This window comes from Malus sylvestris, chromosome 15 (assembly GCF_916048215.2).
Source record: "Malus sylvestris chromosome 15, drMalSylv7.2, whole genome shotgun sequence".
Lineage (NCBI taxonomy): Eukaryota > Viridiplantae > Streptophyta > Magnoliopsida > Rosales > Rosaceae > Malus > Malus sylvestris.
This window is the reverse complement of record NC_062274.1, coordinates 29,910,353-29,928,015: the sequence shown is the minus strand read 5'-3', so window position 1 is coordinate 29,928,015 and position 17,663 is coordinate 29,910,353. Positions and strand designations below refer to the sequence as shown.

General features: G+C 34.5%; 1 protein-coding gene across 1 annotated transcript; it reads left to right on the top strand.

Annotated features, from left to right (window-relative positions):
- The first annotated feature begins 883 nt into the window (after positions 1-883).
- LOC126601700 (agamous-like MADS-box protein AGL21) lies at positions 884-16,497 on the top strand. Its single transcript, XM_050268441.1, has 8 exons — positions 884-923; positions 1,011-1,227; positions 11,250-11,328; positions 15,534-15,595; positions 15,869-15,968; positions 16,075-16,116; positions 16,208-16,249; positions 16,419-16,497. The coding sequence occupies exons 2-8, from the start codon at positions 1,046-1,048 to the stop codon at positions 16,476-16,478; spliced, it is 567 nt and encodes a 188-aa protein (XP_050124398.1). The 5' UTR covers positions 884-923; positions 1,011-1,045; the 3' UTR covers positions 16,479-16,497.
- Positions 16,498-17,663: the final 1,166 nt, after the last annotated feature.

The following is a 17,663-nucleotide window of genomic DNA, read 5'->3' as shown; positions in this document are numbered from 1 at the left end:
AGCCCTATCTCTAAGTATATATTTATAATCTGTTAATTTGTAATTCAATACACAAGTTAATTAGTACAAACCACTAATACAATTTTAATACTAATTTCCAAACCCGTTCCCCATTAAAAAAAGTTTATTAGTTTGTCCGTCTAATTCAAATTCAATTCCATTTTTTATAACTTTAATTCAAAATCTCGGTTGTCTCTCTTGCGGATTGGTGCAAAGCTATACATGTAATCATTGGATTCAATGAGTGTCTTGAATTTGATTTTGAAATAAAACCCATTATTTGCTTATGAAATACAACCTGTTATTGCTTTTGCCAACGACTGCAGTTACAGTTCCACGCCAATCCACAAGAGAGATAGAGAGTGGTTTGAATTAGCTAGAGTTATCGAAAATGAAATTGAGATTGTTTTAGCAAGCAAGTTGGAGGGAAATGATGTGTCAAGAATAAAATGTTCATACTACCTTTTAAATTAGGGAGTTTTAACAAAACAATCCTGGTACTATTTACTTTTAACGAAAAACCACATTTTTACCTTTAACTGACGCTATTCGCTACACCTTTAAAAATGGCTTTTGCTATTCGCTACACCTTTAAAAATGGCTTTTTGTTAAAAGAGAAGTTTTTTTTGGACTTTTCGTTAGTTTTCCTTTTAAATTAATGTTTATTTGACGAAATGGACGAAAATGAGGTTAATTGTGACTAAATGAAATGAAAATGACAGTTTCATGAAGCAAATTGAGAAAACCATTTTCACGGGATAAAGTTAGACTAATGGCAGTTTCACCGGGGCTGATCAATTAATAAGCCAAGAAAAAATGGGTTTTACTTTCATCCCTAAACAACTTTTTCCTATATATTAGGCTCTTATTAGACTGTAAAATTATCATAATAGTTTCTTAGAGACCGCAGATTGATCAATACTGTAAGTGTTCTTATTCGCCAGCTATTCTTTCTTCTTAATCCTCTTAATCCTTATGGTAGCATTAATATTGAACTGATTCAATTGCAGAAACCTTAAAACAAAAAGAGCATAAGGGGGCTGGTATGGGTAGGGGGAAGATTGTGATTCTGAGGATCGAAAATTCGACGAGCAGGCAAGTGACTTTCTCAAAGCGTAGGAAGGGTTTGATTAAGAAAGCAAAAGAGCTGGCGATTTTGTGCGATGCAGAAGTTGGACTTGTGATCTTCTCAAGCACCGGAAAGCTTTATGAATTTGCAAGCAACAGGTTTGAGGAAAAAAAATATTAATGTTCTTTCTTTCAATATATTTGGATCCCTTGGTTCTTGTATCGCTGGGTTAATCAGTGTTAATATAGTTTGCATGGCTCAGTTGTGCTGCATGTATGTTGTGGAATCTAAACAGCATGGTTATGATTATTATTTTTAATTCAAACAATTAGCTATATATTCTCTTAAAACCACTTTGAAAGAAGAGTTTCAAATCTGGAAACACAGACTAATACTGGTACTGATCTAAATTTTTAGGTTACAATACATGTTGGATTTATCCAATATAAATCAACCTTTAAGTGGTCTACTATATGTAATAGGAATGTAATATTGGAGAATAATGTTAATTGTGATTTGATCTCTTAAAGATATCAATCCTATATAAGGTGTCTTATATTGGAAATAGGATTGATGGAATCCTTAATAATATATGATTATGATATTTTACTTGAGAGCCAAGAAATGAGAGTTTTAGTTTTCCCTTATGGACGGAATCTAAGACTTTTTGGCTAGTATATAAACACCGGTCCCTGCTAACCCTAGACACGACAACTAAGGCTTCCCATAGAGCATTGTCATAAAGCTAGGAGTTTACAGAAGAGTTGGTGTTTCTGTTTGTCACGGCAAACATAAAGATTGGAGTTTTATCGATAACGTCTTGCTTGCATGGCTACTGCATCTTCGGTAACTACCATTGGAATCAGGTCAGTCACTCTTCGTTTGTGTTTTAATTGTATAACCTTATAAGGCTAACAATTGGTATCAGAGCCACTGGTTATATGATTAAAACCTAGGTTTGAAGTTTGATTATATAATATCTTTTCTTTTGGACTGCGGTTTTTTAAATCCAAATTGTGATTGCATTCGGCAACATCACCATGTTGGACCTGCTTGAAAACTGCATAGTACGGTTCTGCATATAATTGTATATACTTGGCATATTAGTATGATATGCACGGCACATGTTTTACATCAATTCCTATTTGGTCTTAGAGACCGAAATTATCAGTTAAATTAAACAATTACATAATTGGATAATCTGTTTCTGCGAGTGGTGCCAGTTGAGTTCAAGTTTTCTTCCACTGCCACCACCCTTCAATTCCAAATGTGGGCTTTTCTAATTGAAGCACTAAATGATGATATTGAATTAACTATAATAAAGGAAGATTAAAATAGTTGGTTCATTATTTCATGGAATTGTATAATTGGAATTACCATGGTGCTTAACGTTTTCTATTTCAATGTTCATATTAATGTTTTGGTTCAATTGAAATAGTCATTTTGTTCTAACCATGCACCGGAGAATTTGAGTTGATCAGCAAAGCCAAATAAGGAGGTTCATATATGCATCGCATATGAGATCCTGATGGAGGTCGGTTCTAACCTTGCACTGGAGAATTTTGAGATATATCACTCATAAATTGGTAAACTAATAATTGTTGAATGGTAGGTTTTCAAGCACTTCAAGCTTCCTTTCTTGTATTCAGTTCTCATAAAGAAAGATTGGAACAGTTTGCTTTGCTCATCTTTACTGAATTAATTATGACTGGAAGAAGATGGCATGCTTTAAGCTTTCTTTCGATATTCATGACAATGTTTTGGTTGAATTGATTTAGTGGTAGATACAACTTTTTGGCTAACGTTGTTGTCAATTTTGTAAGCATATAGAAATATGTACTTCTGTACTAATCTTGCCAAGGAAGACTATGAAGCATCTCAAGTCAACAAGCTCGGTAAAGTCTCCTATCAAAGCAAACAATATTGATCATTATATGTGTCAATTGCGAATTAATTAGTTGATCATGCATATGGTTAGTTTTGACTATTAAGTTTTTAAACTTGGTTATCAAAACAAAGAGAAAATATATGTTTTGAACATGATTAATTCTGCATATAAGTGGCATACAGAACGAGGGAAAAGTAGATTTTTTAAGATATGCCAAGATGCATGCATATAAAAGTGCATATATATCTTGCTTGTTCGTGACTTTTCGTTAGTAATATGCATGAGTGAGCCTATTGGCTGGTCCCAGCAGCTCCAGTCACTGCTTCCAGGGTGGAAAGGCAACAAGGGGACACTAAGCACCCCTCAAAATATAATTACATACCTTATAAGGTTTTTGGAATTACTTCTTAAACTCCAAATCTTTATTGCCTTTGTTATCCATTTGAATAAGGACTAATATTGTTTGCCATGAATTGCAATTGCATAAGTGCCAGCAATTGTTTGATCAAGCTAAGTATACGTAATTTTCTAAAGCCAATTATGTATCTAGAAGTTCACATTGCATGTGTAAAATTATCATGACACCAGTATCTAAATGGTATGTATATGGTAAACATGCGGAGAAGCATATGTAAAAATGCATAAATTATTTTATTGTTTGAGACTATATTTTGTACAAATAGTCTGGGTGTTTCGGCATTAGTACAAGAGTAAGTCTATTGCTCTGTTTTTCATGGGTAATAACTAAAATGGACATATGGCATGTTTTATTAAAGGGATTGGGTTGTCCTAACACAAATGTGTTGATTAGTAATGCAGTATACTAAGCATGATGGGGGATTAATTCAAGTACGGTTTATAATGATATTAACTCCATGCGGAATTTGCATGACTAATCAAATTAGTTTTGTCTACAATTTTGCTTTCCTATCTCAGTATAGTCATTTAATTGTACATGACTAATGCATAACTTATGGATTGACTGAGAATGACAGAAAGCATCCAATGACAAGAATAAGGGTATGATACAAGTGAATAAGGTTTGTAGTAATTATGTGACAATTCTCATTTGTATTTTAACTATTTATTTGAGAATTGTGGTTGGTCATGTGATTATAAATATGTTTATAAAGAAGTGGTGAACATATGAAGGCATAAGGTATGTATTTCATTCAAAGCATGTGACTAAATTGATAAGCATAAGTCTTCAAACTTGTATATAGTTTATTAGTTTTTCCCATGCCTAAAGAATTTAAACAATGCTTTAATCAATCAATTTTTATGTGCCATAAGGGGAGAAGAAAAGAAATTAATCAAGGCTAATGTATGGCATGTATTGGAGATGTTTCTTTTGGAAGAAAAGAGTTTTGGTAGTTCCTTTATTTAATTTGGTATTTACAAGGCTAATGCATGATTTTGATGCTAATGTTTTAGGAGCCTTGTATTACGGAAAGAAAGGTACAAAAGAAAAGGAACCCGTTTGACTTAAGAAAACATTTGAGCAATTTAGTTTTTAAATTAAAGGAATGTATTGTTCTTTTGCATTACATAAAGTATTTCTATTTCAAACAATTGACTCCATAATGATAAGTTTTGACATTCTTGTGGTGGAATAAAACTTGTTCTATATGTGATTAATCTCTTTCAAGTATGTTGTCAGGTATTTTGAGATTAATTTGATGTCAAAGGGAGTCATGAAGGAATTAGTGCCATTTGTTGGCAAAAACTCAAAGCTCGAATCAGGTTATCATAATTTTGTCACTTACAGTTAATTAATCCATGTGACTTCTTGTATTGTTTCAGGGCGGAGTTGACCAATGCCTTTTCAACTAAGCAAGACGCAACGGCTTAGTTTGCAATGGGACTATGTTTTTGAGTTACTTCGGTCAACTTTGCATCTTAATTAGAATAAAAGGGATAATCTTCTTGCCTACAAGTGTGGATTACTTCTTTTAGTTTAATTAAGATGGCATAGTATGGGTTTTATTTCACAGAAGTTGTGAAAACCTTCATCTTGCCTACAGGTGTTGAAGTTTTTCATGAAGGAACTTTTGTGACATAAAATCTAGTACTAGAAACTAGTTAATTTTCTTGCCTACAGGTGTAAATTAATTTAGTTTCATGAAGTTTATTGGGATAAAGTTCCATGTCATTAGTGACAAATATTTCCACAATGAGCCCCATAAAAGGTTGTGGTTTGAAGGCATGGAAATCAGTTGCATCATGATGTATTTTGTATCTCTTTATGAGACTTGTTGATGCAAAGTATTGGACCCATGAAGGTTAATCAATGATTGCTAAGGTACGCATTGTTTAAGTCTTATGCTTGTAAATCTTTTCAATTTGAATTATGATGTCGGTTTAGAGGATGAAATTTGACTACTAAAGTTTCTTTTGGACATCGAAATTGAAATGATATGAAATTGAATTTGTTATGGATATATAAATTCATGATAGATGCACATAATTGTTTCTGGCAGATTGCGTGTCTTGATTTAAATCGGGTGAATGACACGTCTAATGATCACCAAATGACCTGAATTTTAGATATGTTCAACATATAAATGTCTACTATGTGTCAGAAAATTTTCGTAATTTTCTGCCATGTATGTTAATTATGGTGAATTTACTAGTAACCCATGCTCGTATAGACAGTTTTTACTGGCAGATTGTGATGTTTTTTGAGACGTGACTTTAGACTACTACTTTGATCCAAAATGGCTCTGTATTTCTATTTTATGAAGATTAGTATGTCTATTTTGATCAATATAAATTTTGTAGCAATCAAGCTTGCAAATTAATTATGATAAATTCTAAAGTAAGTGTAACTCATTGCTGAAATTCTGTTTGACAACTTTATGTTGGTTGTGATGTCCATTTTATTATGTCTAATATATAAAGACATTTTCTTTAGGTACATCTTTGAAAGAATATATTAATGAGTGTTTGCCCAAGTGGGAAAATTAGTGAACGAAAATTGGGCTTCACACTCATTAACTTATTTGCAAGTATAAACTCTGAAAACTTAGTGGGAGTTATTCTAAAATTTTGAGCACTAAGTGGACTTGCATGAATCTATTAAAGCATTATTCTATCTTCCATGAATTTGGGTTACTCGAATATCCATAATATGTTGCACGAGTGGATACTTGGTATATGCGTACATTTTTCTGTTACTTGCAATCATTTGGATTTCTCAGTTGATCATTTGTTTTGGGGCTCATAAGGACTTAGCATAAATGTGGACTTATTAATACATATAAGATGGTTGTTGGATGCATGTTTTGTGTAATAGCAGTGAATGCTTTCATGCTTAGTTGTACCTTTCTTATGGAGGTAATATGCATCCCTTTCTTATGGAGGTAATATGCATCCATTGACTAAGTAAGGCTATTCCCAAAGGCATATTTTCAAAAGTATGATTTATGTATTGATTTGCAAATTAAGCAATGATGTTGCAGATCAATGGGAGTTTGAGTTTTGCCTTACAATTGCAGATGACCTATAAGGTATGTATAGAATCCATGTATTCAATTTAATCTCCAGTTGGATTCATTAAGTCACATTTTTTGTGTGCTAGTCAATTATCTGATGAAATATATATCAGATATCAAGTTGTTATCCAATTGCATATTAAATGGCATGGCTTGGTTTGTGCACTACCTCAGTTGTGAGGATTTCCATCTTGCCCGCAGGTGTTGGAAATCATTATGAAAGTAACTGGTATGGTACATAGATCAGTGTCAAAAACATATTAATTCATCTTGCTCACAAGTGTTGAATTAATTTGTTTTATGAAGTTTTTTGGGATATTTTACTTGGACATGTGCCTATTTGGTATTTTCAGTTGTGTCCGTTGGCTACAAACATTGTTTGTATTATTATTGATCTAATGAAAGTGATGCATGATTGTTTTGGAGATGTATTCACACCTGCAGATTATGGTGGTTTCATTAGATGAAGGATATCTGCATTGGCAGATTTAAGGCTTCGAAGAAGCATAAAGTGTAACTTGTGAGTTACAATAAGGTGGACCTGAGATGATATAAAGTAAGACATTTTGGTTAATTTAAAGTTTAATTTTAAAGTTTCATCTCTTGATCATAATTTGTGTTTCATGTAAATGAGGATCTTAGCATGTGTGATTATGAAGGTTCTGGGTTGTGTCAACTCTACAACCTTGTTAGTTCCATGTTAAGAAATGCATTTGACAGAAGCTGCATTAAGGCCGAGATGTAATCACTGTTACATGGCCACTAAAGTGACATTAGTCTCCAATCTCAAGTATAAACATGAATATTACATTTTGTAGACCAAATGGGAGAATGTTGGATTTATCCAATATAAATCAACCTTTAAGTGGTCTACTATATGTAATAGGAATGTAATATTGGAGAATAATGTTAATTGTGATTTGATCTCTTAAAGATATCAATCCTATATAAGGTGTCTTATATTGGAAATAGGATTGATGGAATCCTTAATAATATATGATTATGATATTTTACTTGAGAGCCAAGAAAGGAGAGTTTTAGTTTTCCCTTATGGACAGAATCTAAGACTTTTTGGCTAGTATATAAACACCGGTCCCTGCTAACCCTAGACACGACAACTAAGGCTTCCCATAGAGCATTGTCATAAAGCTAGGAGTTTACAGAAGAGTTGGTGTTTCTGTTTGTCACGGCAAACATAAAGATTGGAGTTTTATCGATGACGTCTTGCTTGCATGGCTACTGCATCTTCGGTAACTACCATTGGAATCAGGTCAGTCACTCTTCGTTTGTGTTTTAATTGTATAACCTTATAAGGCTAACAATACAAGCTTAAGCACTCATAGCTAGAGGTTTACCACGTCTAGTAAATATCTATATATATGTTCTGGAATGAGTAATGTTACACTTATCATATTTTCATACCATATTTGTGTCACCTCTCTAATAGAGATGACCCACCAACATGCGGATCTCATCTATATTAGAGAGGCGGTACAAATACGGTATAGAAAATGTGATAAGAGTAACATTATTGTTATAAAATTTATCAATATACAAGGTGTTACTATGAAGATCATCAAGAAGTATTTGGAGTTAAGGTATTAAGAAAAGGAAAGAAGTAGCCAAGTCAAAGGCATGATAAGGGCACTCCACCGGTAATTATTAAAGCTTTGAGTTTAATTTAGTACAACAAATATTACTACATATAAAATTTTGAACACAAACCACTAGCTTTAGCATGAAGATAGGCACATAAGATGATAATCAATGGGCATCTGTGAGATATAGGAGTTGCATGTAGCACCTAAGAATGAGAGAAAATATTGAATAAAGTTATCTGGGAAAGTAACTCGTCTACATTGGTGATATGCAACGCAATTTTATTGAAATGATAAGAAATTATATCTATGGTACTTTAAAGCTAGGAAGATACTCGAAAGAACAATATGACCTTACATAATATTTGAAAAAGACAGTATAGCATGACAACCATATTAGATAAATGAGTTAGATACGAAAAAAAAATACATTTTTGGAGTTCTTCCTAGTTAATGTGACGGTAACATGGACATGTATTGAAATCAATCACCTATATTTTATCTTACAGGATAAATCCATTATGGTTCTAACCCAACCCTAAGGTAACCTATAGCAAACAAAAATGATTTTTCCTTGTTTAAGTATAGTAATTGCTTTATTAGGGTATAAGTTGCAATTCAGAAATAGCTTTGTAAAAATTACATAAGTGTTAGGGTAATTAGTTACATTTTTGGCTTTCATGGACATATCATTAACCTTCCCAACTCTTTCTAAACCTAGAAGGTTAGTTTTTTTTTTCATTTAGTAATTCTTATATGTTGGTGATATGACATCCACTTAGATCATGTGGTCAATCATAACGTCTACGTAGCAAAAACTAGGCATCCCCCTAAGTGTCACGTAAAAAAAAAAATTAAGGTTAACTTGATAGTTATAGGTTGATAGAGGGAGACCAATGATACGCAGATTAGTGACTTTAGGGCTATTTTTGTCAACAACAATGCCAATTGCAGTTCACCTATTGATAACCATTTCATTTTTAACTTTTAGTTATACTTTTGTGATTGAGATACAGAAAAGTATATATGGTAGAAACTAGAAATGAGGGTGAAGAGGATGTAGGGATGGGCAACAGTTATGGTGGGCGGGTAACCACGATTATTTATCCATAACTGTTTATGCTCATATCCGAATAACCGTTTACCCGTTGGGTATTTGCCTAAACGGTCATACCCATACCCATAACCGTTTATAAATGGTTAACCATACTCATAACCGCGTACTCATTTAACAGTAACCGTTTAGTACCCGTTTACCCATTTACCCTTTTAAACTCGTTTATCCTTTCTTTTTTACCATTTACCTATTTTTCATTGGTCTTGTTTTTTCAACAACTTGAAAATTCAAAAAAAAAAAAATTGTCATTTGACAATCGAGGAGTCTACATATTTTTTCAACACAAATATAATATGTTTATATTTGTTCTACTTTGCTGCAAAAAATCTCATCTGACTGTTATGTTGGCATATGGATCTAATGGATCATACCAATCTGCATCATATATTAATGTCACCAAAATTTGAACAACTGATTTAAACAAAAATCTTAGAGAGAGAGAGAGAGAGAGAGAGAGGGAGAGATAGCTTGTTGCTTACATGATAATCCGAAGGACATGATGAGAGAGAAGATGAAAAGCAAGAGCAGGTTCATCTTTTCTTCAAATTAAAAATTTTCAATTGCAATGCACTAGCATATATCCAAACACATGCAATGAGATGATATTCTCAAACTGGGACAGAGATCCCAGCTGGATCTCCCCCACCAAATCCTAAAGATCCGAAGATCCGAACTATTGAAATTTGATCCAACGGCTACAAGTCCCTCAAAATGTGCTAAGTCTATATTATATTAACTACATAAACCATGCATTATAGTCAATAACATTGATTTAAGTTTTGTCTGATAGGAACATAGTTTGTGTTAACTTTACATATATAAAATAAACAGGTAAATGGTTATCCGTTTATAACCGTGGTTAATACCCATAACCATACATTTAAATTTCACGGGTAAACGATAACCGTTTATTTATCTAAACGGTTACACATAACCATAACCGTGAAATTTAAATGAGCAGGTAACCGCGGTTACCCATAACCAATTGGTATTTGCCCATCCCTATGAGGATGGTTGAAGGGATGGAACATAATAAAGAAGAAAAAATGAAAGAAAAATCTTCAAAGTAACATTATCTTGAAATGGATTTTGGTTTTCATTTTGTGTCTTGTCTAGTACATTTCTTCTACATCTCTCCTCCTCCATTATTCTCTATATTACCCCCATTTTTTGCATACATATCTCATTTATCTCTAACACATTTAAAAACCAAGAACTAAAAATGAGCTGCTTTTCAAATAATCCCTAAGTCTACATCTTGTCAATGCCCTTGGAAACGCTTTCTAAGAAAACAACCTATAACAAAGAAAACACTTTTAATTAATTCTCCCAAAGCCAATGAAATACTAATTTAAGTATGTGAAACGTTTTCACTTCTAAAAATACTTTAAGACAAACCCTGAAACTATTGTGTATCTCATTTAGTAATGAACAAAAATAATAGTGTTTGATAATCATTTGTATTAGTTTCGAGTTTTCATTCTTATGCTAGAAAGATAGATAAGAAATATATATAGGGGAGAAATGAGGGATACGTATTGTGGAGGAATGATGGTGGGAGAAATGTAGAAGAAAATGTGCATAAAATGAAAATTACGTACAACAAAAAACTATTTTAAGTTGTTTTCACTTTTAAGATGTTTTCTTTCATTATTCTTTATTTCATCCCCTTCCTCCTACCACCCTTCTTCATCCTTATTTCCCCCCTACAGATTGCTTATATCTAAAGCACAAGAAGTGAAAACTAAAAACTATACAGTTATCAAACAGATCTTAAGATTTTGGCCAATATGTAGAACATATTGTACTCATGAAAAGGGAAAACACAGAAAAGGGAAAACTTGGGATTCATAGTAACCAATTTCGTCACGACTGGATACCCATGTGAATAATCCTCTCCTTCTTGATTGCCAACATTCATATTCCTTAATATCTGTTACCCTGAACAGTGGCATAAAAATCAATGTTAATGTAAACTTTTTCCTTTAGACGATATTATTTGCCTTTGACCTTTGCATCATCTTTCTTTAGAGTCCTCATCATGAATCAGCTGATTACTGTGTCATATCCTTATTTCCACCAGCATGAAGTCGGTGATAGAGAGATACAATAGATCAAAGGAGGAACATCAGCAACTTCTTTACCCAGCTTCAGAAGTGAAGGTCTTCTCCATCTACCTCTCGCTCATTTTTCTTTGCATTAACTATATTGGAGCATATCATATGAAATCTTAACTACATTGGAGTTTATTAATTGCAAGAGTTGGATTTCTTCTTCTTTCTTCCCCACGTTATTTGAGTTTAAAATAGATATTAGGGTTTGTTGATACACAAAACCGGAAGGTCTTGGAACAACGTAAATTCGACCGTGAATCATGCAAACGCCCTAGAATACAAAGATGTATCGTGGTTCACCTCAATATTTTGATTACGTCCACACTGATGTTGATTATATTCCTCTGTAACTGTATGTATGGATTACAAAGTGTTGTTGTGTTTATGAGGGTATTGCCCTCTGTTGGGTTCACAGAGAAAGAGAGTTGAGAGAGTTTCTGTGTTTGTAGGAGGGTTGCTCTAAATATGAGAGCCTCTGAATGTGAGTCTTGAGGATTGTGAGGGTGAGGAGGCCCTTTTATAGACTAAGGGCTCCTCCCCTTTTACATAAATCATGAGCTCAATGTCAGGAAGCCCAAGTAACGAGGCCCAATATAATATGGTACCAACAGTAGTCCCCCAAGTCTTCAGTCAAGAGAGTCTTTTGGCTAGAGACTTCAAATCCAATCCATGTACGGGCCGAAGTGGCTAGATATCTTGAACCAATACTCAACACAAGGCAATGCTCAACATAAAGCAATACTCGGCTAGAGGTATCACACATTACGAGACTGCTCGGCTGAAGACGATGCTCGTTGTGAGGCTGCTCGGCTAGAGGCTATGCTCGCGGCGAGGCGTTTGCTCGGCTGGAGGCGATGCTCATTGCGAGGCGGCTCGGCTAGAGGCTATGCTATTTGTGAGGCGGTTCGGCTCGTGATATTCCTCATTGCAAGTATCTACTTTATGTCGACATGCACTCAGTGTGAATTGATTCTCGACCTGACTCGGGTCCTCTTGTCGGGTTAACATATTGGGTTCTTTTAATCAGCAACAATGTTGATCAGTGGATCTAGTTGCTCAATAATTCCTAACAATAAATGACAGTATAAGTATGACCGTATAATGAATAAATCAAATTGATAAAGTTTGTCAAGGCAAAGTATTGTACTATATGCCTTCTATAAATAATTTATTCGGTTGTGTGGTAAATCACATGTTGTATAAGTGACATAGTTTAATGGTAGTCACAATATTCTAGGCTATGAATAAATATTGCACATGTACTTAGGTTAAATATATGTCACTAGGCAACATGTTAACAAATATCATAAAATAACAATAATAAAATATTATATAGGTAATAATATTAAGAAAACGTAATGATGTGAAAAAGTAAAGCTCTTTTCTTTTTCCTTTTGGCAGATGGCAGACAATATCAGAAATAATAATAGAATTGTTATAAGAAAGGAATCTTATCTCCGCTTTTCCCATGGCTTTTTCAGAAAATGAGCATGGGGGGAACATGCACTCCTCTTTATGATGAAAGTTTCATCCTTTTTTCAAAAGTTGGTGGGCATTTTCTCGATGCTCTTTGATGCTTTTCATTTTCAAATACTGAGGACGACAAGCTCGACAACATCAATAACGGCTAGATCGGAGCGAGTATCTTGTTCTGTGCTTGCCACTTCTGTATGCTAGTATACCAACTCCACTGCTCTGGGACACATCATAGATCTTACCCTTGATAGCCATGAAAGAGACAGGAAAGAGAAAAAACCTTTGCAAATGTATATGGAGATGGTATTGCTGGTCCAGATGTGAAGACCATGATCCTGGAACCTGTGCTCCCTAAACATCCTTCCAGAAGTCCAAGTGCAGCTGATATTGCTGCTCCAGTACACCTTTGCGGACGATGACCGAGCTTGACTTGAACTGAATAATGGGTCTCTTCAATTGCAGTTGTGATGTTGAACTCACATTCAGAAACAGGTAACAATTGAACTCGTACACGCCCGGTGAAAAATGTGCTTGTAATTCGTCAAACACCTGATCTCGTCATCCACCTCGAACTCGTACAGGTAGACGGCGCAACTCTTCCCAGGGTCCCCGCCGACGTCGCGAAAATTTATGACGGGGAGAAATTCCTTGATCAGGAGCGCCGACGTGGATGGGTTTTCCAGTAGGTGGGACTCGGACTCAGGCCAAACGATGTTGTCGATTTCGAGAAATTCGGAGTGACCCAAAAAATGGAAGAGCGAGAAAATAAGGCTTCGTATGAAGCCGAGGAAAGAGAGTGTGTGGAGGAAGATGTTGGGGAAGACGAAGACCTCTGTGTATCCCACTGGGAAGCCCATGGAGGCGCTTTAGAAAGAGAAAGGGAGAGGACGCGGGTGTTGTTCTTAGAGAGAGAAAAGTATTTTCTGGAAAAGCCCAAAGAAGGACGTTTTGAGTTCTTGGGTTGTTGCCGATTCACGGTGGATATTGTGGTGAGATTTCACGGTGGTGAGATGAACAAAAAATGAAAGAGAACCGACATAGCTTTTCGTGTCGTTTCCCACAGACGGCGCTAAATGTTGATGCACAAAACCGGAAGGTCTTGGAACAACATAAATCCGACCGTGAATCATGCAAACGCCCAAAAACACAAAGATGTATTGTGGTTCACCCCAATGTTTGGGCTATGTCCACACTGATGTTGATTGTATTCCTCTGTAACTGTATGTATGGATTACAAAGTGTTGTTGTGTTTGTGAGGGTATTGCCCTCTATTGGGTTCATAGAGGAAGAGAGTTGAGAGAGTTTCTGTGTTTGTAGGAGGGTTGCTCTGAATATGAGAGCCTATGTTTAGGGATGTGAGGTCTCTGAATGTGAGTCTTGAGGATTGTGAGGAGGCCCTTTTATAGACTAAGGGCTCTTCCCCTTTTACATAAATCATAGGCTCAATGTCTGGAAGCCCAAGTAACGAGGCCCAATATAATATGGTACCAATAGGGTTCATGAAGAGCACGATGGTAGGATGGACATGGATTTCATTGCTAAACTCTGTACATAGAAACCCTAAACCCTAAATCTGTATATATCTGTGTATCTGCTTCAACCTGTAGAAAGTAGCATAAAAAAAAAAAAGGTCGTACCCAGTGCACAAAGCTCCCGCTTTACGCAGGGTCTGGGAGAGGTGAATGTCGGCTAACCTTACCCCCATTTATAGAGAGGCTGCTCTCAAGTCTTGAACCCGAGACCTACCGCTCATGGGCGAAGGCACTTGCCATCGCACCAAGTAGCATGCATAAGTGAAATATATGATAAACCAAGTTATGTTTCCAAGTATTTAACCAAATAATTTCGGCTTTGCCTTTCAGCTTCTAGGCATAAAACTTATACCTAGGCATTCAGTTACAACTTATGCGTCTCAAGCATTGTTTGGTTTTGGAATAAAATATCCAACTACCCGCTGTTGCTTGTACCATTGGTACAGATTAAGAACAAATAATTATTACAATAATATTCTCTGGTCCTGCTTTGTCAAGTCAAACGAACTATTTTTTAAAGGAGTTATTTTTTAACCATCATAAGGAAAGCTTACTTCACAACACCATCAGGCAAAACTAAACATGCATACAACTTCCTTGGCATTGATCAAGCATGTTAGTTGAAACAGATTCTGATATATCATAAGAAGATACTTCGGTTCCTAACTAACATATATATAGGGACACACGATGCTTACATATTTTTTAATGGAGTTATTTTTTAACCATCATAAGGAAAGCTTACTTCACAACACCATCAGGCAAAACTAAACATGCATACAACTTCCTTGCAACTGATCAAGCATGTTAGTTGAAACAGATTCTGATATATCATAAGAAGATACTTCGGTTCCTAACTAACATATATATAGGGACACACGATGCTTACTTAAGTTGAACCTACTCTTCCATCATTTACCATATATAGGATGTTTTCAGCTGCCAAGAGATGTGAACTGGACATGTTATAATCTTCCAAACAAAGTCCTGTTGATGGGATGATGAACTTGTATAACTCCATTATAAGATAGTTCGTTTGTCTTGACTCAGAAGTACTACTAGAATATGTTGAACTAAACCAAATTGTACACATACCGCAAGAAACTACTTTTCTTTGACAAACCAGAGTTTATATATGTATTTATATAATCACAAGTTTCCAACATGTTATCGAAAAAGACTTTTTCTGATCCATTTCTCAAATGTTGCATGCATTTTACTGTTTTGTTATTGTGTACTTGCTAGTTTTGGCAAAGCGAGGTAGCCAACTTAAGGCAACAACTACAGAACTTGAAAGAAAATCATCGGTACGATCTTTCTCCTTCAGTTAGAATTCAACAATTTTATTTGAAAGCACACGCACAAATAACGATGGATGCATCTAATGTTACCATCTCATGGATAGTACTGTCATAAGAAGATGCTTCATAGAATTCTTACAATGTCCTAATTCGATATCTAATTATTTAGGTTTAGGGTGGATGCGAGCCACTTAAAAACAATGTACTATACACTGATTTATGGTAGAAGGACTCCAAACACTGATCATCGACTTATCGTTCCTCATTATCATAGAACAGGCAATTCATGGGAGAACAACTTTGTGGTTTAAGTGTCAAAGAACTACAAGGTCTAGAAAGTCAATTGGAAATGAGTCTGCAGGGAACTCGAACGAAAAAGGTTAGCTGAAATGAATGATTTGATTTGTGTATAATCTAATTTCATGCTGTAATTTTTTTTATTTTAGTAGAATTTTGACAAGTATCAATCATCTAAATTCTTGCAGGAACAAATATTAACTTATGAAATAGAAGAGAAAAATCAAAAGGTAATTAGTCGATCGTCATTCCATCTTACACATTACTACTAAGAGTTAGTTCACTCGCCATAACAATTTTTTCTTTGTTTGTTCCATGCAGCGTAATGTCATCCATCAACAAAATATGGAACTGTACAAGAAGGTGAATCTCTTTTGCCAAAAAAAAAAAATTGAAATTACTCAAGAAGGTATTCTGATTCAATATTTAACTACAATAAGAACTTAAAAAAAGAAATCAATCATAATCCATAATTACCTTATTTGGCAACGTAAAGTCAGAAATTAGCAATAATAAAGTTCATGTGGAACAGGTTTATGGCACAAGTGCTGTGAATTCAAAAAATAACATGTCCCTATACACCTTCAACTAAGCCAGCTCAACCAACAAATATAACAGACGTCAACAAGACCAAGCAAATAAATAGCAGTAAATTTTTCTTCACATTCATTTATCAGAAAAGAAAAGTTTTTTTTTTTTCTGATAAGATTAGAAAATTTGATGTTAGGAAACATTTTCACCTCAACTTTCATCTAAAATGTACATGTTATAATGCAGAAATATATACTTCAAGGAAGTGCCTGGATCATGGACAAGTGTCAATTGACTTTCTCTAAACAAGATGCCTTATACTCCATGCATCTAAAATGTAAAAGTTAGTTTTTGCTAAGTTCTTTTTGGGCCCTGAATTTGTGGGCTTGCCTATTTTTCCGGCCTGGTGGACTTTCATGTTACGGCCGTTGTCCTTTTTTTTTCCTTCTCGGGCTTTTTGGTGTTACTTGTGTGCTTGCCAGACCGGCAAACTTTCTTTGACAGACACATAGAGAATAAAAAGAAATTATTTTGTGTGCTTGGAAATGTTTAATTAGTACTAAGTATGAACTAAACATTGTTACAGTTGTGAAGGTGCTCCAAAATGCATGAGCATTGTTTTTCGGCCATATCACAATTCATAAATGGTTTCGTCCCTAACATTTCAATTCGATTAATGCCATCCTCCAAATTTGTTCTGGCATAACAACTTCGTAATTATCAACCAAATTTGTTATCGCACTAAGTATACTAATCAAAACATAAATGTAAAAAATAAAATACCATTAAAAGTTAAAGAGTAAATTGCTGATTTAGTTTTTAAACTAAAATTATTATCCAAGAAAAATTAAGCTTTTAAACTCATGTAAAATTTTCAATCTCATCCTACTATTATATTTGAAGTTATTTTATCCAATATTCAATGCATCCATACATACTTAAGAAGCCCCTTTTTTAAGAGTGCTAGCAAACTCCTCAATTACCTTCTCATTTCAATATTTTCGTTTTTACTATGCATTCCACTAGCACGTGAAACAAAAAATCTGAAAAGAAAAATAGTGGACTTTTATATAATAAAATTTTAGTTTTGAGTGGCACAATGAAAAGTGAGAAAGCTGAAATAAGAAGGTAAGTAAGAGTCTCTCCAAAAGAGTCCATAATGTGACTATTTAAATACAAATTTGTTAACCAACACGACAATTTGTATACTAAAATTTGATATTTTACCATTTTACACTCTAATGAA

What these genes read in the sequence shown, in the direction of transcription:
- LOC126601700 (XM_050268441.1), top strand. Translation starts at nt 1,046, where the DNA reads ATGGGTAGGGGGAAGATTGTGATTCTGAGGATCGAAAATTCGACGAGC. An exon ending in ACCCAGCTTCAGAAGTGAAG is followed by an intron (nt 11,329 to 15,533) that starts GTCTTCTCCATC and finishes TGTACTTGCTAG; the next exon opens with TTTTGGCAAAGCGAGGTAGC. An exon ending in AGGGAACTCGAACGAAAAAG is followed by an intron (nt 15,969 to 16,074) that starts GTTAGCTGAAAT and finishes AAATTCTTGCAG; the next exon opens with GAACAAATATTAACTTATGA.